This window comes from Eleutherodactylus coqui, chromosome 7 (genome assembly GCF_035609145.1).
Source record: "Eleutherodactylus coqui strain aEleCoq1 chromosome 7, aEleCoq1.hap1, whole genome shotgun sequence".
Classification (NCBI taxonomy): domain Eukaryota; kingdom Metazoa; phylum Chordata; class Amphibia; order Anura; family Eleutherodactylidae; genus Eleutherodactylus; species Eleutherodactylus coqui.
In genome coordinates, this window is record NC_089843.1 from 173,738,356 (window position 1) to 173,765,196 (window position 26,841).

Consider the following 26,841-nt stretch of genomic DNA (forward strand, 5'->3'; position numbering starts at 1 on the left):
CAGTTCTAGTAATCTGAGCCTATGAGATGCAGAGTTATTACTACATGCAGGCGTGATCCCCAGAGAACCCCCTGCTGCTGTAAACAAGCCCAAACTCTTCTTCCTTACATGCAGATTACAGGGATGGTTCACTGAGCTCCGTAGTTGTCCAATATCTAACACATTCGTAAAGTATCTTTACTAACTTGCCATTTTCACTCATTGTCTCTTTGCTTTTGGTCTGTGATCTAGAAATATAATCTGCTGGTAACTGAAACCAATTTGCTGTTGACAGGTCTGTTCTCGAGATCCATATTTAGTATATATTAGTCATGAAGACATCCCACAGCCCGACCCCTGATGTATGGAAGCTCACTAGGCACCTACATTTCACACTTTGCAGATGGATCAGTTTCTGCTTCAATCATAGCACGACCGTAAAATGTAAAAACAGCCTTGGTAAACTTATTTAGGTGCTTTAGCAAAGTCCTTTTTCTCATCTGTGTTTATATATAAACACACAATGCTGGCGAGTCCCTGAGCATCAGGTAAGGAGCCAAGCTGTCCAACAACAGCCTACAAGAAATAGAACAGATGCACGATTTTGCATCTGTTGAGTATAAACCAAAAAGTGTAATTTCCGTTTAATTTGCATTTTAGTATTTAGCCAGCAGATGGCACAATACACAAGGTGATTGCAGACTGCGGCTTTGCGGTTAGTGACCACACACTCCCCTTTATAGAATAAACAAAACTGAAACACGGAGGAACAGAAATGCTACCTGAGACACACATTTTACAATGGTGATGACTTGGCACGGCCATATGTACACACCATCTCCTTATATGGGTGGATGTCCTATAAATGTACCACTCCGGTTTTGGAAGAATGTTAAGACACTGTGGGAAGGCAAACTGTGAACAGTGTTGTTTTTTATCCCCTTTCCCAAATGCATGCTTTGTATTACTAAGGTGCTACTAAAGAAAGTGCACAGGGAAAAGAGACAACCAATCTAATGTCCAAACCCTGTGAACCAGAAGGCCCTAACAAGGTCAAGAAAAGTTACATAGGAGCTGAAAATACTGGGTAGTGCCCCTCCAGGAGGTGGAGCAAGCCTGGTTCATGCTAGACAAGGATGTCAACTAGAATACAGAAGAATCTGAAAACCAAGGTTATCCCCAAAATACTGTATTAATTCAAAAGGACTATTACTTTTGTGATTTTGATAAAACGACATATATAAGAAACGGCACAGACCATGCTGTTATAGCACCAAGGCCGGATTCACACACTGCTTATTAGTTGCAAGATTCCCCAAGAACATACATCAAATTCCATTCTATGTGGTTTATACACATTGCAATGACTGAAACTGGCGACTAAATCTGCAGAGGTGGATTTGTAGACTTGTTAAGCCCTGTGTGAATCCTGCCCAACACGTCACTCTGCACAAACCGCTTTTGGGTGAGCTTGTTATTAATCTATAGAGGTCTGTTATTGAGGGGCCCAAGTACCCTTGTTGTTCCGGCACCACGTTAGATTTTAGCTAGAACAATCTCAGCCTTATACCACAATGTTACCGTTTAGAATCAGCCAATCTACATAAAGTCTTGTCACTTTGTAAATGAATTGCATTGCCGATGTACAAACCGTGACGCCTGCCAGGCTCTATTATACTGCAGCCCAGAACTACATGCACAGTTCTGCTGGACGTTCAGATTGCTGTCCGATGCCAATGACAACACGCATCCCTCTCACCCCGGCCGCTCTGCGATCAGCACGGCATCCTGAGTGCCACGCTAATTGCGGTGCGATGCTCCTACTGATTTCAATGGGTCGTTGCAGACCTGCGGCCGAACGTGGCGTTTCTAACACCACAATTTTCAAGCGCCGGTTGCTCTATTTTTCAGTGTTTTCACATTTACTGCACCTCACCACCCATCACAATTATGGGGTGCATTAAACAGCGCTGTACCATGCGTTCAAACAAACCGCTCCAGATGGCGGTAAAATGCTGTGGTTTCAAGTGGCATTTATCTGAACGCATGTGTGAGGGTGGCCTAACAATGTATATAGATTATAGCTAACGCAGCAGGATAGTTCTTTATATGGGATGACTGTACAACGCCCGGTGTAAAGAGGACCCTTCTCGGAATGTAAATCTTCAAAGTCAGCTAGGGAAGACACTGAGCCAGCAAGGAATGATGGGAGACTGCAGCTCTGAAGTCTGAATAATTGTGAATGCAGCTGTGGGCTCAGGCTCTGTTCATATCCATTTTCCTCTTCTATTATGGGAGCAGGAGAACCAAATCCCTGCAGATAACATATCTACCCTATGATGGGGCCGGATCCCACTGACTATAAAGGAGTCCGTCTGGCGTCCATCCTGCCCTCTGGCATCTTCCGCAGATGAAATAGCGCAGCTTGCTGCACTATTACGCCTGGGAATTCTGGACAGATTTCCGCCGGAAGCCCTTAACCCTTTCCAATCCACTGTGACGTCTGAAGACATTATGATTTAAGGCAGTACAGCTCTGATGTTGGAAGATGTCAGTTGGAGTTCTCTTACTGTATATTGCCAGCCTCTCTGCTGTCGGAGCCTATCCAACGTGTCACCTCATGCAGTACTGGCTTTAGCCAGCATATAGCACTGTTGTATAACGGCAGAAAAAGAGTAAGTCCCCTAGGAAAACCAGGATACAAATTGGATTGGAAAGGGTTAACAGAGTCTGAATACTGAATGTACTGCAGGTTAGTACTGGCCAAGTAATGCAATGTATTTACAAAGTAACTAACAGGGTATCCAAAGGTGGTCATACACACTCCTCTAACACCAAAGCATGCCTCACATGCAGTGCCACAAGAGAACACTGAAAGTCACGAATGATACTAACTTTGCCACTGCTGGTGCCTGCATAAAAATATATGGAAAAAAAACAAAACAATGTAAATAGGAGATCCAAAAGGTAAAAGAGCACAGAATTAGTGTAAATGCTAGAATGGCCCCCAGGCAGAGAGACTAATATAATGTTCATTCTGGCAAGAGAAGGCCGTTCAGAGGATTTTACCTTTTATGGAAACATTTCAAGGCAAGTACCTTAGAACAACATATCCATGCATAAAGCAGGAGTACATTATAGGCCGGATGAAGGGTCGGTGCTGCCAGGGCAATACGGACAGAAAAAGAAGTGAGGAACTAATAGAGCAGGATTCCCTGTGCCAGGAACATAAAATGGATTTCACATATTGATATCCAACTGTGAGGCCAGAACGTCTGAGCTACAGGGTGTGCTGCTCACTTCACTTGGCTCCCTTCATGTGTAATGCAAGATGCATGGGCCGAGGCATCGAAAATAGTTCAAAAACATCATTAAATGACAGCAGGTTGTACTGGAGGCTTTATGTGCAGGTCATTACTGAGTAAATGCACTCATTGTGTGGGAGTACATGAGGATCATTGTACTGCCAGCACCTTACTAGAGGTATAGATCCTAGGCTGTACAGCTTTCTCTTCAGGTCCATGTGTTCAACAGATGGACTTGATTTAGAAAAATATTTAGATGATCCTATTTATCAATGTTTTTGAGAAATGGGGTAGCCTAGATCGGTGGAACATATTTATAGGATATTTCAAAAGTTTCCTAAATTCTTATGAAAAGGAAATGTGCCACAAATTCTGCACTGAATGCTACCATATTTACAATATATGAATAGGTTGGAATCGGTACATTTCTACCTACCCCAGGTCTGACTCCACAGCCCCGCCCTAGTGGCCAACACTTTAGAGGGATTTTCAGCACAAAAAGGAAAGTCCATAATAGGATAGCAGTTTGGCTGGTTATCACACAGGCACAGGTTGTTAGGGTGCATGGTTTGTTCCTCAGTAGTTTGCAGCATTTACATTTGATGTGCTGACAATTTAGGAGAAGTACTTTGTGATGTGCTGATTTGGAACAGCCTGATGCAATGATCTTCATATAATTAACAAGTGGCTCAGCTGTCAGCACAACTCGGTGCCTGTTGATGTACAGCCAGTGGCAGGCGCTAACGGCAGGCATCATCCATGCCATCTTACAGGGACATCATCTTGTATTGTATTCCATTATATGAGCAGTATATGGTGAGCGGGGGAGGGGATGATTAGCTACTTTTAATACGTAAGTGTAATCCGCAGCTCCAACTGTCCTTTCCGATTCATAGTTGCAGACGAGGTTTAAGTCATTCTCAGTTCTGCATCAGAATCCGCAGCTAGTATGTAGATTTTGATGCAGAATGTACCATATCTTGCGGTGCAGCCTATTCCATCCTGCATGAAAGGACCCTTAAAAAGGACCAAGTGGTCTTCCCAGCAGAAACAGCCACCGCTGCCCAGTCTGGTGCAGTTTAGACAACACGGCCGCTTCTCAGCGCAGAGCGCCTGACTCGTTACTGGAGTAAAGTGGAAACCGGAAGGCAGAGAGATGTCGATGAGATTCATGTAAACTTTCCTTGAAGCAGTTGATTCCCCCTTAGCTGGACCTGGTCTGTTAATATAATTAACCCCGTAGAGCAGTGATGGCGAACCTTTTAGAGACCGAGTGCCCCAACTACAACCCAAAACCCACTTATTTATCACAAAGTGCCAACATGTCAGGGGGCGGGGCTTATCACGACATATGATTAACCTCAGTCGTTCTAAAAAGGACCGGGCCGCGTCAAAATAAACAGGGATGAACGCCCAGTGTGTGTTTCCTAGCTGGAGCACTAGAATACCATTGGAGATGATTGGGGCTGTTTTTTGGATGCAGAAATTCTGCGCAATTTGCTGCGGAAACTTCCGCAGCGATCATTCCGCAGCATCTCCACCACGCGTAAACATACCCCAAGTCAGCATGAGGTATCCGGCTATGTGCAGCGTGCACCGATAGCAACGAGGGACAGCCCGCAGCGGGCCCGATAGCAACGAGGGACAGCCCGCAGCGGGCCCGATAGCAACGAGGGACAGCCCGCAGCGGGCCCGATAGCAACGAGGGACAGCCCGCAGCGGGCCCGATAGCAACGAGGGACAGCCCGCAGCGGGCCCGATAGCAACGAGGGACAGCCCGCAGCGGGCCCGATAGCAACGAGGGACAGCCCGCAGCGGGCCCGATAGCAACGAGGGACAGCCCGCAGCAGGCCCGATAGCAACGAGGGACAGCCCGCAGCAGGCCCGATAGCAACGAGGGACAGCCCGCAGCGGGCCCGATAGCAACGAGGGACAGCCCGCAGCGGGCCCGATAGCAACGAGGGACAGCCCGCAACGGGCCCGATAGCAACGAGGGACAGCCCGCAACGGGCCCGATAGCAACGAGGGACAGCCCGCAACGGGCCCGATAGCAACGAGGGACAGCCCGCAGCGGGCCCGATAGCAACGAGGGACAGCCCGCAGCGGGCCCGATAGCAACGAGGGACAGCCCGCAGCGGGCCCGATAGCAACGAGGGACAGCCCGCAGCGGGCCCGATAGCAACGAGGGACAGCCCGCAGCGGGCCCGATAGCAACGAGGGACAGCCCGCAGCGGGCCCGATAGCAACGAGGGACAGCCCGCAACGGGCCCGATAGCAACGAGGGACAGCCCGCAACGGGCCCGATAGCAACGAGGGACAGCCCGCAACGGGCCCGATAGCAACGAGGGACAGCCCGCAGCGGGCCCGATAGCAACGAGGGACAGCCCGCAGCGGGCCCGATAGCAACGAGGGACAGCCCGCAGCGGGCCCGATAGCAACGAGGGACAGCCCGCAGCGGGCCCGATAGCAACGAGGGACAGCCCGCAGCGGGCCCGATAGCAACGAGGGACAGCCCGCAGCGGGCCCGATAGCAACGAGGGACAGCCCGCAGCGGGCCCGATAGCAATGAGGGACAGCCCCCAAGTCATTTATGTGTATTCATTTGACAAACAATATGTTTTAGACCAGAGTTTCACTTTCAGACAGGAAAAGCATAATTTTGCAAGTGAAGTCCCGTACGACCCAAGACTGGGGTAAAAACATAAGGGGAATGGATAATTAATAGTGAAACTAAGTAACAATATCCTCTCCCCAACGCTCTCACAACTAAGTATCAGATTAATCTGCCTCAGTAGTTCCGGCTAATAATGTGTAAATCTCTCTCTAGTGTCGGTCATGAAACGGCGTTCTACAGCAAAGTGTTACTGCGCACTTTATGTGCCGAAGCAAGAAGAGGACAACCGGCCACAGTAATCCCCATCAGGCACCTCCGCTTCTATTTTCACAAAGACATCACTTGTATTTTTTTTTTCCAGTTTAACCATTTCACTTACATGCCAGGGACCATTATAAACGAGATCTAATTGATGTAATTAGTAAACTATAGTGTTACTTTTCCATTTCAAGGACAGAATTCTTTCACCTATTCAAGTTACGTCCATCTGCCAACAATGTCAAGCCATTACACGACTCCCTCCCGAGCCGGGATGATTGTTTTACCATAATGCTTTTTTAAGAAGCCAGACTCATTTTAAGCTTTATTTTCCTCTAACATGGCCACAATGTATTTTCTTAGTCTGTTCCCTCATTTGCACTTGGGCCAGCATGCCGGCCCTTTTGTCCCAGGTGTGTTTAGTTAGCAGGAGACTACAAAAGGGCAACGGTCTACTTGGATTCCAGACGGTTTCTGGGATCATGAGGACAGGTAAGCTCTAGAGCCCTGTTCACATAGTGCGAGGCAACATGGCGGTGGCTGTCATGTGGTGTCCGTGGGGTGGGGCAGCCCAGAGCCACGGGGGCTTAACTCAACGGCAGTGTTACTGAGCAACTGAGTTGCTCTCCTGTGGGTCCTGTTTTGTGGCAGTGGGGGCCACTATGTGCTGCTGACAACACTATTTTTGGTGTCACATAAAAGTTGTGATCACCCAACAAACGAGCATGTAATTGCCAGCATCTTTACACAGGGCGATGATTGGGTTCTTGATCACTCCATGTAAAAAGGGTCTTTACTTCTCTTTCTTTGAAGTAATTTTGCTTTCCCCAGTCCAAACTAAAAATTTGCCCATACATAGCAAATCTATCGGTCAACAAACCAAACCAGTGCCGTCCTCAGCAACGATATGAGAAGAAACCAAAAAGTTACATATTTGTTAAATTAGTTAATGGAGATGAAGTGTAATAGCAGAACGGCTCCTCAGTGGTTAAAAAAATAACTACAAATAAATTTGTAGATTTTGCCCTTTTAATTGAAGGGGATGAAGTTTGCTGCAGATCAAAGTCAAATATTCTGATGCAGATTTTGGGGTGGATTTTCAATCAGGTTTCTGTTTGATGTTCAGTTAGCAGATCATCAGTATGGACGGCCTTATTTAGAATACCCAATACGGCGACACTACTGACCTAGCTTTGAGCTAAAACACTGTTGATATTGTATACTCCTAATATTTTCAACTTTTAAAAAACACATTTTCTTTAAAAATTTGTTTTTTTGTGTCACTTTAATGGGATTTCAAAAAGAAAAACCTAAAAGGGGGAAACCTGAAAAAAAATGCCTGGAGAGCCATTGAAGCATTTAACGACATTCTGTGTAGTAACGAAGAAAAACCAAAAACCACTCAATTTCTCAAACCACACTGAAAAGCAAGTGTCTCATCCACATCAGAAACATACATGCAATTCCACCTACCCATTTTCTGATTTGTCCCCCAGATTTTCCTGAGGTCCTCTTCTTGGCACATAAGCTGCGTCATTATTAGACTGCTGGCTGACTGTCGGACTGTAGCTTGCAGCCGGCTGCCGTGGCACATTGGTGACTGCAGGCTTAGTGACAGGTGACTGGCCATCAGTGGAAGGCTTGTAACCCGCATGCAATCCGGTGGTAGTGGGGGCAGGTGGGGTTACAGCAGCAAGCAGGGATAAAGCAGATGGTTGTGTGGAGGCTTGGCTGGTGGTAGCTGGGGTGAAGGCAGAGGATGGTGAAGGGATTGATGCAGGCTTGGAAGAAGGAGATGGGGCTCCAAATGGCCTAGGTGCTTTGTTGTATGCCACATTGGTAGGGGTGGTGACTCTGGGCACAGCCGGGATGGGCGTTGCAATGGGCACAGGCTTAATAATTTCTTTTGGTGCTTCCTATATGTAAAAAAAACAAACAAAAAAAACACACCAACCACATGCAGAGAGCTCAACCGCTCATATTACGTAATAAACTGTCACTATACAGACACCGTCTAGTTCTCCACCCGATACATCTATATGTTTAGAGTGTAGCCAACTAAACAAGGCTATACATTGCAGATGACACAAAGAACTACAGGACATGACGGGCGTTTCATGTGCCAGTCTTAATCTGAGCGTGTTGGAGTAAAGTGTATCATAAAGGCGGAGTAATAAATTTGACATATTTCAGGCTATCTAAAGCTAAATAATCAAATCTTTTGCCTTTGTTGAGAACTTTATTTTAGTGCCATTCTCCAACTTAAAGCTTTAAGGAACACGTGGGACCACTAGTGGTCATGACTCCTCCAGTTAGACTGCAACCACTTTTAAAAAAGTGGCACGAGGAGAGAAGATGCCAGTTTTATGCTAAATTTGGAATGAGCCAACATCTGTGACATTTTAAAGTCATAAAAGTGGTGCAAATTGAACAAATTCATCTTAAAGGAAATATGTCTGTATAGAACTATGGAATAAAAGGAAAAAAAGGAGTTGAAGATGTACAAGCTGCCTTTTATTGATGCATTTTAAAAGATTACTGTAGGGCTGTAGGGATATTTGCATCACAGACTATTATGGCACGCCCAAGGGATATGCTGTTAAATGTCTGATGAGTGTCCCACCTTTAGGGCCTGCACCGGTCCTAGAGAACAGGGCCCAATGTCCCAACCGGGGAGGTGGCCTCCGGCTGCTTCTGTACTCTAACTTCCATACGCAGTCACCTCTGCATTCAATGTCTGAATGTAGCGGCCAGCGGGACCCCGTTTTTGGTGAAGCTGCAGATCCCAGATGTGGTACCAGAATCCAGACATTTTGTCAGTGATGACATGAATGCACAGCATGTCCTTGTAAACGTGGGGGATATTCACATGTAAAAGTGGAGGATATCCCCATGTGTCTTGTTAGGATAAGGAACTTTAGGTATACATTTATGGTTTTCAACCCTTTCTTGGAGCCTAACTTAAATACATATAAAGGACTAATACAAATTGACTGAAGGGCATACTCGCACAGACTCACTGCAAAAAAATCTGTACCTTATATCCGATTGGCGTTTTACACAATGACATGCGCATGCTTCACGAACAGCCCTAGTCAGACATACGGAACACATTTTTTTGCAATCATTTGGCGTGTATGATGTTCATTTCAAGCTGTTTTTGACACGTCATCAGTTTTAGAAGTAACCAAAATGGTCATGGATCAGTGGCACAAAGTCAATTACGCAAGTATTCTACAAGGTTTTAAACTTTTAGGCTTCTTTTACACTTTGTGGCTTTTTTTGTGGGGCTTACACCACATTTTGAAATTCAGCCTTTTGGATGTGTGCACATGTGTTCTGTATATGCAGTGACTTCTTGCACGGTCTTCAATGGAAAAGAGCTGTAATACTAAGCTTGACCACTGAGCTACAAACAGCCTTGCTTCTGTAGAAGCTTCCCATCAGCCGATTCGCATGAGTCCCAAATAGTGGACCTCAGCCGATCTGCTATTCGTGACTTATCCTGAAGAGTCTTCAGATGAAAAACTATTGACAACCTCCTATAACAAATGATATTGATGAACTAAAGATGGTTTTACTGTGCTATTGTGAGATCCTACCAACACATTACCTTCATCCTTTGCTTTTTGCATCAACCATTATATGACTATGACCAATAAAAAGCAGCGTATAGGAACCATAATGCTGAAGAAATCCATAGGCCTACTCTAAAATGTTATTTGTTGGATTGGAATATTTGTCTTTGAAGCCCATCCTTATTTACATTAGCCATTGGAAATATCTCCCATTATATTTGTTGTACTACCGTTAAAGGTTTGATGCCATACAGCAACGTCTCAGCCCATAATACTGCAATAGTCAGGAGACTGGACAGGCTTGTTAAATCAGTGGTCTTGGATAACAGTATATGGGAAGGTAGATATTTCAAATGCCATCCTGTTATAGGGTTGTGCAAAAGGGAACAACTTACCGTCTGTGTAGGCTTTGGATTGTTCTGTACCGCCACCGCTCTAAAAAGGAAAAGCAATATGTCAAATACCTGGATGAAATTGTAGCGTTATTTGATATTATACAGTCTGTAATATCAATACCTGCCTAGTGAAAAAGTCTGATTCTTCCAGTAAGACTCCTAATGAGCCAAAACATCTGAGACTTCATCAAAACGCATAGAAACCCCAAGTGCCGAAATGTGAAAATAAGAAAAATTCTCCATGCACTCACATCTGTTAGGCCTCATGACCACGGCTGTGATGGACTTCGCCAGCGGAATATCGCAGTGAAGTCCGCCACGGCGCCCCCCAAAGCCCCAATACTTACTACTCCAGATCCGCCATGCGCATCCCGCATGGAGGGACGGCATGCATGCGCAGTACAACGCATGACGCGCTGGCAGTGTCAGATGATGTGCATATTCAAGAGATACGTCCGCTGTAGTAGTACTACAGTGGAAGTATAGCATGACAGCCTGCTTACGTTGACTACAATGGAAGCCAGATGCGCGTATTCCTGGGGCATTTAGAACATGCCACGGTTCATTTCACGGTGGAATTCCACAGCGTGAACAGTGAGCTCTTAGGTTCAATAGAACCTAATAGCTGCAGGAGAACGCGGCATAAATCCGAACGTGGGCACTGGCCCTTATAGTATTATATAAACGCCCCAGACTACTTACCACTATGCCCAAGACAACCCCTCTAGGAATGTGACCCTGAATAAGTTGACACTTTAAGGCCGCCTACAGACTGCCGGGTTGGATCCCCTGCGAGAAATCTTGCAGCGAGACCCGACCCACGTCCCTGCAGGGAGGGACCAGAGTGGCGCTTACCTGCTTCCGCGGCTACAGCCAGCAGGCGCAGGGCAGATTTGGGACGTCGGGAGTGACATTTCTGTGCGGGCCTCTGCAAGACCCGCACAGAAATAGAACATGCCGCGATTTGTTTTCCGTGTGTATTTTCACGCGGACAAACGCGGCCGTCTGCATAGGATTCTATTTTGTAATGCAATCCTATGCAGGCGGGTAGGGGCGGAAATTCTGAGGGAAATCCCGCTGTGGAATTTCTGCCCGTGTGAAGGGGGCCTAACTGTGCTCAATCATTGGAGTATCTTTAAATATGTTTATATCACTTTATTAGCACTTGTGTTACTGTTCCATCATTCTATAGAACCATCATAGTATACAGCATATGCGGCATCCTGGCATACAGAATTTTAGAAAAGACACAATTCATGCTTGAACTTTGATTTTCGATAGCGCGGAAGGTCCAATAAAAACTTATTCAGCAACATATATGGCCAAGTTTAGGAGTAAAGCATCAGCTATCCTTATACATATAATTAACACTGCCAATGGCAACTGGAGTGTAAAACAACATTTTCACAGGTTTCAAGCTCCTCGGTTTAGTCAATTCAATGGCTGGAAGCCTGGACCAAATATAAGGAAAATGCCAGACGTAAACAGTGGACCAAAAGAAAGGCTCTCCAAGTTAGTGAGTCACCTGTGTCCACATGAATCAGGCAACGGTATGACATACTGGAGATACAATCCAAGAAATGCTGCGGAATCCCAGGCCTTCCTGACTCGGCGGGGATGCCCGGCCTTGTTTGCAGAACACAGGAGGAAACAAGACTTGAGGTGCAAAAAAAAAAAGTCAAGACAAGAAAGGTCTTGAATTGGCAACTCAAAATGTAGAGAACAATGAAACTATTATAAACCCAAGTTCTGCAATATCGAGCTAAACGGCAGAGAACTGGGTGAAACACTTTATACAGTATAAAATGTAACTTATTACAACAATTAAAAAAGGAAGGCCCCCTAAGGTGGTGAGACAGAGCTCAATAATGAGAAGGGCCCATTTAGACAACGATTATCATTTAAAAATTCGCTCAAAAGCCGTCTTTTGAGCAATAATCGTTGTGTGTAACAGCACTGACATTGTGCAGTTCTCGTTAAGCCGTCGCTCATTGTTGTCTTACAGCATGCTGAAAGATGACGATGAGCCTTATTAGGGATTCACAGCAGGATACAGCTGATACTATTGTTTCAGCTGTATCCCGCTCCCTGATAACGGGCTGGGTATGAAGAACAGAGCGGTCCAGCTGTTCTCCATACCTGGCATGGAGCGTTTGGCTGTATAACAGCCAGGCGCTCCGTGCAGAGAACATCTGGACACCCCGCTTGTCTTCTGCATCCTCCGCTGGCAGCGCAAGGTGATCGCTCATCTTGAGCGATCATCTTGCACTGTAAATGACGATGATCGCTCAAAAGTTGCTTGAGCGACATCATTTGAGCGATTATCGTTGTGTCTAAATGGGCCTTTACCACATCTGATACCCCAATAGGAGGTCTCCTTTAATAGATATAATGTTTGTAGGTCCAGTATTCAAAAAGATACTACAGGCACAGAATAATGGAACATTGGTACAACTGGTCCCTACTGTGCCCATAACAACTAATTTATCCCTCCTTGCAAAGTTGGAGTCATTGTCCGAATAAGGGTGGCGCCAAATGATTGGCCCTATAGTAAAGAGGCCCATTGTATTCCTCAGTGATACAAAGTCCTACGCATTTCACCTCATCACAGGATCTGTGTACATAGAGGTAACAAATGGGTACTAGACCAAAGCAAAAAAAAAAAATGAAATAAAAATGAAATCAGCATAAGGACAAAATTACTGGCAGAGAATTCTCACTTAAGGTGGATCGCACTAGTTTTCCAGCGATCCATATAACAGGTCACCTAAAAGGCGTTTGTGCCAACTGTCCTTAGGTTTACATGCGGCTCTCGGACAACACGTCACTTCCGGTGCCTAGAAACATCACTACTGCATACCAGAGCGCATACTTTGTGAACATCTGAATTGCGAAAAAAGCCGATAGGAGGATTGATGCGTTGGAGCAGTGGTGCCAGCGAAAGCTGCTGCGTATGCCCTGGACCGTGAGAGTAACAAACAGAAGTCCTGAATCGTATAAAGGCCCATTTAGACAGGACGAGTGTTGGGCAAACGATGCCCGACACTCATTCCCGTGCATCCTCATGTTACTGTACAGGAGCTAGTATCGCTGACTCACAGGGGGCAGCTGGAGGAGACTTCACTCCTCGCTCTCCACCGGCCCTCTCCACTGACATAACATAACAGCCGTTCAGTATTGAGCAGCTGCTATGTTAAGTCAATGGAAAGGAGCGGCAGAGAGCGAAGAGTAAAATCTCCTGCAGCCTTCCCGACCCCTGCTGGCTGCTCTGTGACCGAGCCAGCGATACTAGCTCCCGGGCAACAGCATGGGAGCGAGTGTATGCAGAGACGAGTGTCGGGCATGGTTTGCCTGACATTCGTCCCATCTAAATCCACCGTAAGACCCGAATATAACACTGGAGGGGAAGATGACCAGACTCAGACCCATGTATGTTGGTCATGTAATACGAGCAGAGTCGCTAGAAAAATCTATAATGCTTGGACTGATCAGTGGCAAAAGAAGACCTGGCCGCCAAAGAACACGATGGCTGATACCGTCAGAGCTGATCCTGGCATGGATATCACACAACTGAAATAAGCAGTGCAAAACTGAACAACACGGAGGGAACTCGTGTTTAGGGTCACCGAGGGTCGTGAACGGCTAACAACAACAACGCAGAGTGAGCTTAGGCAGTCCTATAGATTGTCAGAAAATAACTACTATGCAAGAGTTAGCATAAGTAATCAGGGTTAACCTCACTTTTACTCCTCTGCAATGTCTTTAGTGTGGGTGACTTTAGAGAAGTCCTTAAACTTCTAATGAAGGTGGTATAAAGCTCTCCGTCTCTCTCAAATGGGCACATTTGGCCTATTGAGATCATTGCTGGAGGTGCCACTCGGCACCAGGCACTCTTCTACCCTTACGGCTTTTACGCCATATGCACAAAGACTTTTGGCGCCAAGTTAAATTACTAAAAGAAAGTTTGCTCAACAGAGATCCAACTCTCCAAAATTCATTTTACTCTGGCTACCCTCTCAGACCTTCCAGCCATGATCTGGCAAACCTGAATGTGGATTGCCGCCAGACTTCTAATTCCCCCTTCACTGCCGCTCACAGATGTTTCCTAGTATTAAATGGGGGCTTCATAAAATTTTCACAATTACTTTGTTTTGAGGAGCTGATGGCTTGGGAAAATAATACCCGGATTAGGTTCCTAGAGCCTTGGAGCAGATGGTTTCTTTTGGAACATGCTCTTACTATCCAGGTGACATCTAATCCTTCCACCCCTGGTCCAATATAAATATTTATATATGTATCTATATATCCATCCATCACACACCCATTTCAGGGGGAAAAAAAAGGGAAAAAAGTGACTAGTCAGTTGACAAATGGATTATTGTACAAAAAACAACAACACGGTAACTAGAACAGGTCCAGAGGTGAATTGGTGCACAAGACTTACAAACTCCCATTTTCCCAATTTTGCTAAAGACTCAGCTTGCATACTGTTTAAATACATTGAAGCTTATTACAGAGATCTGCCTTTAACCCTTTCCAATCTACTGTCTGACCTCTGAAGACATTATGAGTTAAGGCTGTACAGCTCCGATGTTGGTAGACGTCCGTCAGGGTTCTCTTACTGTATATTGCCGGCCTCTCTGCTGTCGGAGCCTATCCAACGTGTCACCTCATGCAGTACTGGCTTTAGCCAGCATATAGCGCCGTTGTATAACATCAGAAAAAGAGTAAGCCCCCTAGGAAAACCAGGATACAAATTGGATTGGAAAGGGTTGAAGATCTTTTTAGGAGGGACATTGACTGTGTTTATCACCATTAGAAAAGATTTTGATCTTTTACCACATCAAATCAGTAGGAAAACATTCCTGCAATAATTAAAAGGGGCACTTTTACATACTGTAATTAATGCCCACCGTTTGACTAACTAGGACTGTCGCTTATGATCGTCTCAGCATGCAAATACTCGCAAACTACCCCCTGTGATCACAACCAGAGATCGGACAAGAATTAAAACTTCAGGCATGTTAAAAATGGTGATTGTAAGATCTGCAAATTGTTTGGAGCATATTAAATTGCTGGATGATCAGGCAATTACCCATGTAGAATTTGGTTTACCCAGTCGCTCTACCACAATATCCACTAATAGCCATATGTAAAACACTTATTTGTTTTTCTTCTCCCAATACCAGTAGTGAATATTTGCGCAAGTGAGAAACTGCTGACTTGTCTACATTTTAGAAGCGTGTAAAAGACTTCCTTAGATTATTATAAGTTATCTCTTTTGGACCGCTTGAGGAGAGAGACACAGATTCAGGGATTTTTATCCTTATTTGAACTCTCACAGGAATTCTTCCCAATAACAGATTGAAAAAGATACAATTGTATTTCTTGCCTTTTGTAAACCCAGTGGATGGTACACAGTGGGAATATGGAAATGTATGTAAATGCTGCTTTGGGTGAATTTATGCCCATGGCACTGCAGTTAACCAGTAAACCTCCATGCTGCCCGTTGCCCATCAATTTATCAGAGGACAGTGGCTTAGACAATCTGTATGACTTACTGAACATGAATACCGATCTCCTAATAAAGACAGAGATGAGGCGTGTTCTATAGGCTGTTTAGAGACGTGTTAGAATAGATATTTTGGAGTTTAGCTGAACCGACTTCTGTTAAGACAAACCAATTATTTACTGCCCTTAAAAAAAAATTTTAAAAAAAAGTTTAAATCCCGGCAGATATACTAATGTGGTCACACAGTGACTATTTTAGCTGATATTCGAGGCATCTTTAAGAATTCCAAACTTTAGAGCGCTGCCTTATTAGGGAACAGACGAATGATACTGGTCACAGGAACGAGCATCACAAGCCAATTCCTCATTTTTCACATCTAACATTTTTGGTCTTTCGGCTCAGACTTCTCCCTCTGTCTGAAATAACAGAGCGTGCCCACAGTGGGGGTTTAGCCTGGAATATGTCACTGCCACAGAATGTCACTTTATTCCCACACTACTCCGTTCAGCTATCATTCTCTACAGTATGCTATGGATCCTTCTGGGCTTTCCAGAACTGAAATACAGCATAACAATTTATATTAGAAAAATTATAATCAATTTGCTAACCGACTGATCGGCTCGTCATTTTACACTACACAGGCTTTATTCACATTTTTTTTTATTTTTTATATTCAGTAGATTCCATCTCCAGTTTTCTATGCACAAAGAAAAAACAAACAAACAAAAAAACACTCACTAGGGACAGAAAGTTGTTTAAAGCCCCATTTACACGGGACAAATGTCAGGCAAATGATGCCTGACACTCGTCCCTGAGAGTACTCGCTCCTGTGCTGTCACGCAGGAGCAAGTATCGCCAGCTCTCTGACAGAGTGGTCAGCAGGGGGGCTGGGAGGAGATTTCTCTCCTCGCTCTCCCCGCCCCTCTCCATTCACTGTAAGCAGCCGCCGCTCAGTACTGACCGGCTGCTGTTTTTTTTTTACTCGTCGTTCAGGATTTTATGTAGCTTAAACGCTGATGGTTTGGTGTAAACAGCAGCTGTTCAGTACTGAACCGCTGCCATGTTACAGTGAATGGAAAGGGGAAGGGGGGGGGGGAGAGAAATCTCCTCCAGCCGCCCCGCTGCGAGCCAATGATACTCACTATTGTGCAGCAGCATGGTAGCGAGTACATGCGGGGACGAGTGTCGGGCATAGTTTGCCCGACAATCGTCCCATGTAAATGGGGCTTAACCCTTTTATGACCAAGGGTCATTGATGCAAGAAAGGGGGGGGGGGGTGATAAGGAAGGGGGGAGGGGGAGACACCCACAATTAATTTATGGCCAACAGTTGGTTTTGATCAGCATGCCCTATAGTTGCCGTATTATATTAGGGGTTTGCTAATAATTTTTTCCTATTATATTTTTTAAGTGGCTCCAAATCAAATCAGACCAGCCTAATCCTCAGATTTATTTTTTATGCCCTACCTTTCTAAAGAAAAAAAAATGGGGGGAAGGTTTTTCAGAAATTCCAGTGATTCAGCAGAAAGTTATTTCAGTGAAGGGTGAACTTAATAGACGTGTGGTTTATCACCATAGTAATATAGTAAACAGCACAATCACAGACAGTGAACTCTCAACTCGCCAGCTAAATAAATACTTTTCAGAGCAAAAATTTTTAGGACGAGACCGTATGGGAAGAACTCCCAGATAACCAGATATGGTTCTAGTTATACAAACATTCCTTTTTAAAGGGTTAATTCTGATTGCTTTTAAATATTGCTAGTCTTTCCTTCTGTCGCCTGTAACCTCTCGCATACACCAGTCTATCTGATGGGATGTAACTGCGACAAGTGAGAAATCACATCTTTTATGGGGATGTACAAATTAACACTTGTGTAATGGCTTTGTGCTTACACCGGTATATGATGGGAATATCTGATCGCCAATATTTTTTATTACACAATAATCAACTCCGCACAACGCCCCTAATAACCGAGTGCACTTGCTGGATGCCAAGAGTCCTTCTATAAAAAGGTAGGTTATATGTGACCAATGGATTAGCAATGTGCAGGTAATGTACATGAATAGGTTTGGTGATAGAGGTTGGTGGAAGCCCCTGGGTGGGCAAAGAAATCCCATCAAACAATTGGTGTCATGTTAACACATAAGGACCCCTACCTACCAACCCTACTTGCTCTACTCTTACGCAGCTGATTGACAGTAACTCTCAGTTGACAAAAACCCACCCTTCAGGCGAATAAGTAATTGCTGTAGACCAAAAAGCGCTATTAAGAGGAAGGGAGTAAGCCCCACACACACTTCTGGCCAAACAGCATAGAGATCAGACAGGACAAACTACCCCTATGCACTCTGCAAAAATGACAGTAACATATGATCCAAAAAACAATTTGTTTGAGTGCTATTCTGAAGTATACTTTTTACCGTCCCTTCTAAGGAGTCAGATAGGGAGGAAACTCTTTATACCCATTTGTCATTTTGCACTTTACCTGTTTAACCCCCGAAGCCTTACCTTCCCTTAATGAACCAGAGCAAGAGAGTACAGATAAAATAAAAAGATGTGCCCAAGATGATTACAGTCTTTAACTCAGATTCTGCCTCCAGTGATTCACCAGTACAATACATTCATCCTAAAGCCCAGCAAAGACTGGTTAGATAGCCAGAACTAGAGGCCAACTGCTCTTAACACAGATTTTAAACAAAATTCACCCACATTCTGGCTGTCCTGTGTATAAATTGGTGGCTCACCCACATTCATAAAGATCCATTTCGACAAGGTTGTGACAACACAAGAAGGGTGACTGACGTAACACGTGGTCAATTGGTAAAGGTGTCAGCCCACACGAAAAGGCCTTCAACCGACTAGGCTGGCCCTTCATGCTTAAAGGGGTTGTCTTGCGGCAGCAAGTGGGGTTAGACACTTCTGTATGGCCATATTAATGCACTTTGTAATATACATCGTGCATTAAATATGAGCCATACAGAAGTTACTCACTTACCTGCTCCGGTGCTGGCGTCCCCGTCTCCATGGCGCCGACTAACGCTGTCTTCTCCTTCCTTTAGACGCGCTTGCGCTGTGCGGTCCTTCTGCCTGGTGAATGGGGCCGCTCGTGCCGGAGAGCTGGTCACCGCGTCGTCATCATAGCTCCGCCCCGTCACATGTGCCGATTCCAGCCAATCAGGAGGCTGGAATCGGCAATGGAACGCACAGAGCCCATGGTGCACCATGGAAGAAGACCCGCGGTGCACCATGGGAGAAAACCGCAGTGCATCCCTGGGAAAGGACCGGCGGCCATCTTAGGCAGAAGATTTATATAAATCCATATTTCGTCAGATCGGTGAGTAGCAAGCGTTTTAAAAACCGCTTTAAATTGCTATATTATGCCAGGGGGGTGACAGGGGGAATGGGGTAATGTAAAATTTTGATGTTTGCCGCGAGACAACCCCTTTAATGTCGTAAAAGGCATAAGGAGCCAAGGATCCACTCCTTTTCAAGCAATCAATGGGCTATACTCTTGCCTTTCAACCACAATCAAACTTCCTCATACCGCAATCAAACTTCCTCATGCTGCTTCTAAATTAACCCATAGCAAAAAAAATAAATGGTACATTACAAGGTGGCCCCCTTTCTTTTTGTGCTCTACATTAAAACTTTGGAGTTTGCAACAAGATCCAACCCGGACATTAAAAGAAATAATAAAGTGGGGGTGGGGAATGTTTGAAATTTAGATACAAATTACTGCTGATTATGTGGTCTCGTCCCTTACAAACTTTCACCTCTTCTCCTAACCTAAAACAACTGGCTTCTGAGGAGACTTTAGCAGTACAAACACATTAGGCCATTTTTTGTCTTTGGGCTGAAAAGTGCAAATGTTAGAATTCGCATCAGCATAGAGACCGGCTCAAAGCCTCCCCTGCTAGTCATGCAGCTAATGACCGCAGCCCGATTAGACAGCTGGGAGCGAATGTGGGTTAATCCCACCATCGCTCTGGGGCTACCAAGTGTATTCGCTAGAAGGCTAGCAACCCATTTAATGCGGAGTGCAGTGAGACATCAACATGTCAGTCAGCCTGAGATAATCTCTTGGCGTCTTTTAAATGCTTGCTGGTCTTTCATCTGAGGGACAAGTAAAGCTCATGTTTACTAGGGCAAAAAAATCTGACCATTTTCTCATCTTGAGCTTCTTTGTCGATTCTCCTGCTGAGGTAGCTGTGTAATATTTGGGCCATAGAAGATACCAAACTATACATGGTCAGGGCCGACCCATTTGCTGGTAAATAGCATTTTTAGTGCTTCTGACTTGGCATTATTAGCCCATTATTTTATAAGTTTGTGAAACAAGTTATGTTTTAAGGGAACTTCCCAGTGAAATCTCTTCCTAACCTACATGCATCTTTTCAGGAATACAGTCAACTCTCAGAACTTAGGGTGAACTCTACAAGAAACTGAAGCCCTCCCCATACGACTTCTACATAACCTGCTGTATCAGCTTAAACCAACTTCCTAAGAGCAAGATATTTCTATAGTGTACATGGAAACTAAAATGACCTTTTTTTCTCTAGTTTCTCTCCCCTTATATAAACTGCCTTTTAGACAAGCAACTCCCTCTTTGCTTTTTCGGGCAGATCTTAGTTATTAAAGTGACTAGAATGCCTAATCATCAGACCCTTCCTACGCCAGTATCACACAGCCATCTGAGGTCCCTGCAAGCAGCTGTTATGAGATTTGGTTAAGAGATTAAGATAGGGTAGCAAAGTCTGTTTTGTTGTCTAATAAAGCGGTGGTCTGATGGTCCTACCCTGCTCTTCTACCATTGGGCCTCCCAGCTTGGTCATCTTACCCGGAGAACACCAGATGAATGAAAATAGAAAAATTGTGGCTTACACTGGCTTACCCAAAGTCTCTTATTTAGAAATATCCTTACAACTCCATCTGGTACAATGCTGGGCCTCTTGGCTCTGCTGCAGAACATCTGGGAGGACCTGTGTGGGGCGATTTCATATCATTTTCTTGTTCCACCCAGAGCTTCCAGATGCCTCATTGCTACTCTAAGCATTGGTTTTGAAAATTCTTCGTTTACCTTTGCTGATATTTGCGGATGCACTGTGGGATTGTCCGCACCCATTGACTTCTATTGAGAACGGAATCTGCACTGAAATGGAGCGTGCTGCGATTTGCTTTCCACACCAAACAGTCCGCAAATTAACATGCTCAAATTCAGTGGTGGATGCAAATGCTTCCCTATGGGCACTTTTAATTGCGGATCTTCCGCGGTGACCTGTGCAGATTCCGTAGATTAAATCCACCTGTGGACATGAGGCCTTATGCAGAGCTGCAAGCTAAATGTCAACTGCCTATTCAAAGCCAATTTTATTACAGATAGTCCCCGACTTGCGAACATTCGAGTTACGAATTTCGCTAGATACGAACTGTCCTGCACAGTATGATGTAACGCTATGGCATTACATCATACTGTGCAGGGACCGGACAGGCTTCTATCAAGCCTGATAGAAGCCTGTCCAGTCAGATCGCGGGACGCTGTCTGGTTGCTAGGCAGCCGGGGACCTCCTGAAAGGCCCTAGGGCTGTCTATGCAGAGCGTCTATCAAGCCGTGCGCTTGATGGACACTCTGCATAGGCAGCCCTGGGGCCTTTCAGAAGGTCCCCGGCTGCCTAGCAACCAGACAGCGTCCAGCGATCTCATCGTGGGACGCTGTACAGGCCCCCTGAACCTCGGGTGCCGGCTGTTCTTACAGCGGGCACCCGGCGGCAGCAGTTCCGACGAGCCGCGCCGCTCGTCAGAACTGTTAACACTTTAAATACCGCTGTCAGAGCGGTATTTAAAGTGTTAACCATTCTGACAAGGGTCGCGGCTCGTCGGAACTGCTGCCGCCGGGTGCCCGCTGTAAGAACAGCCGGCACCCGACGTTGTAAGGAGCGGGATCCACCCGCGATCCTGCTCCATACGAGCATTTGTTCGACTTGCGAACAAAATGGACTTGCGAACAGGCTCCTGGAACGGAACCTGTTCGCAAGTCGGGGACCATCTGTATTTCCAAATCTGGCATTTTGCCATTTGGTGGCACCCGGATGTCCCCATGCTTGTCGGTTGGGAGTTTATGCAGGCTCGTTTCCTCTACAGCAATTTATAGAATCAGGCTACCTCCGGAATCCCCTAGTAGGCATACATCTATGGTAAACTTGCTTAGCTGCATATGGTGGGGGTGGGGGGACTAATCTGGAAAAGAGCAGCCAAAACGGCTTACCACTAAAGAAAACCAGAACCAATTGCCTTTTCTTTGTTATGATACTCCAGAGCTCCTCCACAAACTTAAACCCACAACTTAATACTAACGGATCTGTCTTTCACATTTCTGGTAATGCCCACTACTAAATCAGTTCTGAGCTAGCTCTGCAAGATGATCCAACAAAATGGTTGGGTTTGATATTCCATTGTCTAAAACTCAATTACTTAATGTATTCCCCAATTACTAAGGCAAAACTTATAAACTATTACACTTACTTACATCAGAACGACAACCTTCTTCACTGGCTATTTTAGACTAGTAAATTCCTATTAAAAGGTTGGGTTGTCCAGTTGTAAACTATTGGTGGCCTATCAATAGGACAGACCATCAATAATAGAGATCGGCAGGAGTCTGCCACCAGGGACTCCACCAAACAGCTGTTTGCTGGGTCCATGTGCTCATACAATCACCTGTTTTTTTTTTTGCAGGTAACAGACAGCTCCATTCTCACTGCAGTGGTCAAGCTTGATATTGCAGGCCATTTACTTCAACGGGAACTTCTTCCTGCAGAAATCTGCTCTGTGCAAGCACACAGATCTAGGGAGTAGCTGTTTAGCAGGGGCCTGTGGCAATGGTGGACCCCCATACTGATTGACCTATTCTGCTAGAAGGTCATCAATAGTTTATAACTGGACAACACCTTTAAAAAGATATTAGAAACTGGCATTCCACAGTGCTTTTAATGAAAATAAGGTCAATCGATTTAATGCTCTCTGAGATCTATGGGACACATTCTGGCTAAGCCATCAATTGTTCCTTCCTTTCTGTGTCTTATCTTGTCTGGTCTGACTCATTTTTTGAGACTTGGTGATGCTGGTTTGAGTAATGGTCTACTTGCTAATGGTGCCCTTCCTTCAGCCCCACCTTCCCCTTTTTTTACTCTTCACACATCATGTCTCATGAGTATTTGAGGTTACCTTGACTACTCTTCTATAACTTGCTCCCTTTTTGTAATAAGTTATTTAAAGTATATAAAAAGTATATAAACGCTATCCAATCCCCGCCTCCCATAATAAAATTGCTTTTCCCTAGCAGCTCTGGTAAGTTAGCTTCCTGCTTTACGTACAACCCAATGTCTTGTACACTTTATAGGTGAATTGCGCAGTTGGCTATACACCTGACAATTATGCTTGTCACACATAATTCAGATTGTAATGAGGGAAGTGTCTCTTAGAAATAGCCACCATCGTTGTAATCCGTACAGACAGTTTATAAAAAGTGGTAATTAATCATAAACGAAGGAGACTATAAAGTCAAGAACAGGATTATAATGCTTTCTTAGCTGTGAATGTCTGGCTCATCTTGGATGAAAGATTACATTATGTTGTCAAATATGTGATGATGACCAGATCCCCGCTATGACCTAGTGGCGGACTGATGTGCCAGATGCTCCGTCTTCTATAAAACACTGGATGTGTAATCAAGATAAAGCTCACATTAGAGTTACTACATTAGGATTTCCATTCCCATAGGACTTTATTGCATGTGTTTCTAGCAGCAGCCATTGTCATTGCACACAGTATGACCAACGCTGAGCATTTATAGCCTAGAATCTGGGTAGCAATGTTAAGGCCCATTTAGACAGAACGAAAATCGCCCAAAAATCACTTAAAGCCTTCTTTTGAGCGATTCTTGTTGCGTCTAAATGCACCGACATTGTGCAGTGTTCATTCCTTGCTCACTTCAAGTTTTTTTTTTAATTGAGCGATCAGCTGTTATCAGCGCAGCTGTTATCACAACCGACTGTGTGGATAAGATTCTCTGTGCCTGTGTCCTGCTGTGAATTCACAGCAAAGCATGGGCTGTAATCCTGCAGAACAATACAGCTGTTTGCTTATGCAAAACAGCTGTATTCTATTAGCAGCCACAGCTGTGTCCCGATCCAGCTGCATAACAGCTACTTAGCTACTAGAAGATATACAAAGACGATCGCTCAAAACTGTCGACTTTGGAGGGATCTATCAGGGTAAATTGGGGTCTTAACTTTCAGCTTCATCTAAAGTCCTTTTATCAGTTTAAGAGAGCTACGGAGTATGTATGTATATATATATAGAGCGAGAGCGCGAGAGAGCGAGCGAGAGGGGCCAGACTAAAAAGCAAGGCACAGCCATTAACACAAGCCCTATTTAGACACAACGATCATCGCTCAAAAGTAGTCTTTAGAGCGATAATCTTTGTGTCTAAATGTGCCCATCTTTCAGTTTTCTGCCGAACGACAGCTTGTAGTTCTGCTTGAAACCCCTCATTCAATAGAACAGCTGATAAGCAGGACCACACACTGTCTGCTGTCCATGGTTCTGAACTCTCCAAGGGGAGCCTGTGGCTAACCAATACAGCTAATTACAGAGCTCAGATCTCCTGCAGAGTTCTGTAACTGCTCCCAGAAGCTCATTTGCATGCAAATGAAGCTGATAAGCACTAATAGCAATTAGTGCCTAATAGTACTTTTATGCAAAACGATGAACCTATAGGATGATGTCAATTAACATATTGCGTTCCTCCCTAGACCACTAGTACTATATCAGACCTTTTACAAAATAGCTGGGTGGATATGGAGGAACTATCAGAAAACAGGTTTGTGGCAATTAATATTTTTATTTTTTCTAGCACAATTAAATTAAGTCTTTAAATAGTTACTGAACTTTCAACAAACTTAGCATTAATGAGAGGGACAGCTGATTAAGAAATTTAGATATTTCTCTATATTACATATAGATATATTACATTCTCCACTTATAAGGCTTTCATGCTCCCTCCTAAATGGTTCACTCACACTGCAATATTGCTAAAACCCATCTTTAGGCCGCCTGCACACGAATGGATTTGTTTTGTGGAATACACTCGGTGTCCGCACTAAATATTGCAGGAGGGGGGAAAATCACAGTATCTTCTATTTTTGTGCGGTGTCCGCACGGACGGCTTCCATTGAAGTCAATGGAGGCCGATCGATCCACGGCCCGTCCACGATTGACACTACGGATAGGTTGTGGATACCCACATCATCGCCCAGCAATGGCACAGGAAAAACAGACCTTTAAAAAAAAAAAAAAAAAATTTTTTATTATTTATATATATATATATATATATATATATATATATATATATATAGTGTACTGCGCATCTCTGACTGCTCACCGTGCGGACTATTCGCAATACAGATGAAAACAAAAAGGTAGGCTTATACCTACCCGATAATCAGGTTTCCAGGAGTCTCCACGACAGCACCACCTGAGATCGCCTCCTCCTGATAGGACAGGAACACACCGAGAGGTCAAAGTCCCCCCCCCCCCCCCCCCGTCCTCCCCTCCTCAGTGTATTATAACGAAACTGCCGGGGTAGGAGCCAACTTAAATTTTTTCCTATCTGGTATATTTTTTAGTTAATTATTTTATTTATTTTTTATTTATTTAATTATTTTTATATACATATATACATATTTTGGGAGGGAATGTACGGGTGCTGTCGTGGAGACTCCTGGAAACCTGATTATCGGGTAGGTATAATCCTACCTTTCCCAGGGAGTCTCCACGACAGCACCACCTGAGACGTATCAACTAAAGTAATTCTAGGGTGGGATTGCCGCTGAGAGGACTTTACGACCGAAGGACATGTCCTCATCTAGCTGCACCTTTACCCTGTAGTGTTTGACGAAAGTATGGGGCTTTTTCCATACTGCTGCCTTACATATTTGCTCTACTGATGCCGAGCCATGCTCGGCCCATGAGGTCGCTACTGCCCTTGTGGAATGGGCTTTAAGAGCCGAGGGGGCCTCCCTCCCCAAAGCCTTATATGACTCGCTAATGGCCAGGCGAATCCACCTGGCTATAGAGCTTTTGGCTGCTTTCTTTCCCTTATTAGGGCCTGAATATTGGACGAACAGGTTGTCGTCCTGCCTCCATGGGCCTGTGGCCTCGATGTACGTCAAGACTGCCCTTCTGACGTCCAAACAGCTTAGGGTTCGCTCGCTCTCGTCTTTTGGGTGATTATAGAACGAGGGTATTATTATGTCATGGGCCCTATGGAATGGGGATACCACCTTAGGCAAAAAGGTCGGGTCTGTTTTAAAGACTAACTTGGTATCTGTAATCTTGAGGAGCGGGTGGCGTATGGATAGGGCCTGTAGCTCGCTGACCCGCCTGGCTGAGGAAATTGCCACTAGGAAGATAGTTTTTACTGTGAGCATTTTTAATGAGAGCCCCTCAATTGGTTCGAAGGGTTCCCCTGTCATGGCCCTCAAGACTAAATTAAGGTTCCAGTCTGGGCATATATTGGTGGACCTGGGTCGTAGCCTATCTGCCGCTGCCAGGAATCTATTGATCCACCTGTCCCCGGATAACTTAGTGTCAAATAGGGCGCTAAGGGCTGCCGTTTGGACTCTTAGGGTGCTTGGGGCGAGGCCCATATCCAGGCCGTCCTGTAGAAAGTCCAGGATCAAAGGGACGTCCGCACTGCTGCCTGAGGAGCCTCTCTCTTGTCTCCAAGAGGTAAACCTCCTCCAGATTCTCTGGTATATGCGGTTGGTAGTCTCTTTCCTGCTTGCCATTAGCGTTCTGACTACCTTGTTTGAGAATCCCCTGCCCCTCAGTATGGATTCTTCAGTAACCAAGCTGTTAGATGAAGTCTGCTTACGTCGGGGTAGTTCAGGGGTCCCTGCGTTAGGAGATTCTCTTGAGCCGGAAGGGTAACTGGCTCCTGGATGCTCAGATTTCTTAGGAGGCTGAACCAGCTCCTTCTTGGCCAAAAGGGAGCCACCAGGATCAGGGTGCACGGTTGTGACCTGAAGTGTTGTAGTACCCTTGGGATTAGTGGGATCGGGGGAAATGCGTACGCCAGTTCTCCTCCCCAGTCCTGGCTCAGGGCGTCCACCGCTGTCGGTCGGTCTTCCCGTCTGAG

General features: G+C 45.1%; 1 protein-coding gene across 5 annotated transcripts in view; it reads right to left on the reverse strand.

Moving 5' to 3' along the window:
• The window catches only part of PDLIM5 (PDZ and LIM domain 5), a 148,982-nt gene that overhangs the window by 76,964 nt on the left and 45,177 nt on the right, over positions 1 to 26,841 (reverse strand). For 3 of the 5 annotated variants that reach the window (XM_066574028.1, XM_066574027.1, XM_066574030.1), the window contains exons 4-5: positions 10,130 to 10,169; positions 2,875 to 2,891 (exon numbers count right to left, since the gene is read on the reverse strand). In XM_066574028.1, the coding sequence (XP_066430125.1) occupies positions 2,875 to 2,891; positions 10,130 to 10,169 (57 nt within the window). Of the gene's footprint in view, positions 1 to 2,874; positions 2,892 to 7,629; positions 8,073 to 10,129; positions 10,170 to 26,841 lie in introns of all 5 variants that reach the window. The other 2 variants (XM_066574026.1, XM_066574029.1) reach the window with 1 other exon arrangement.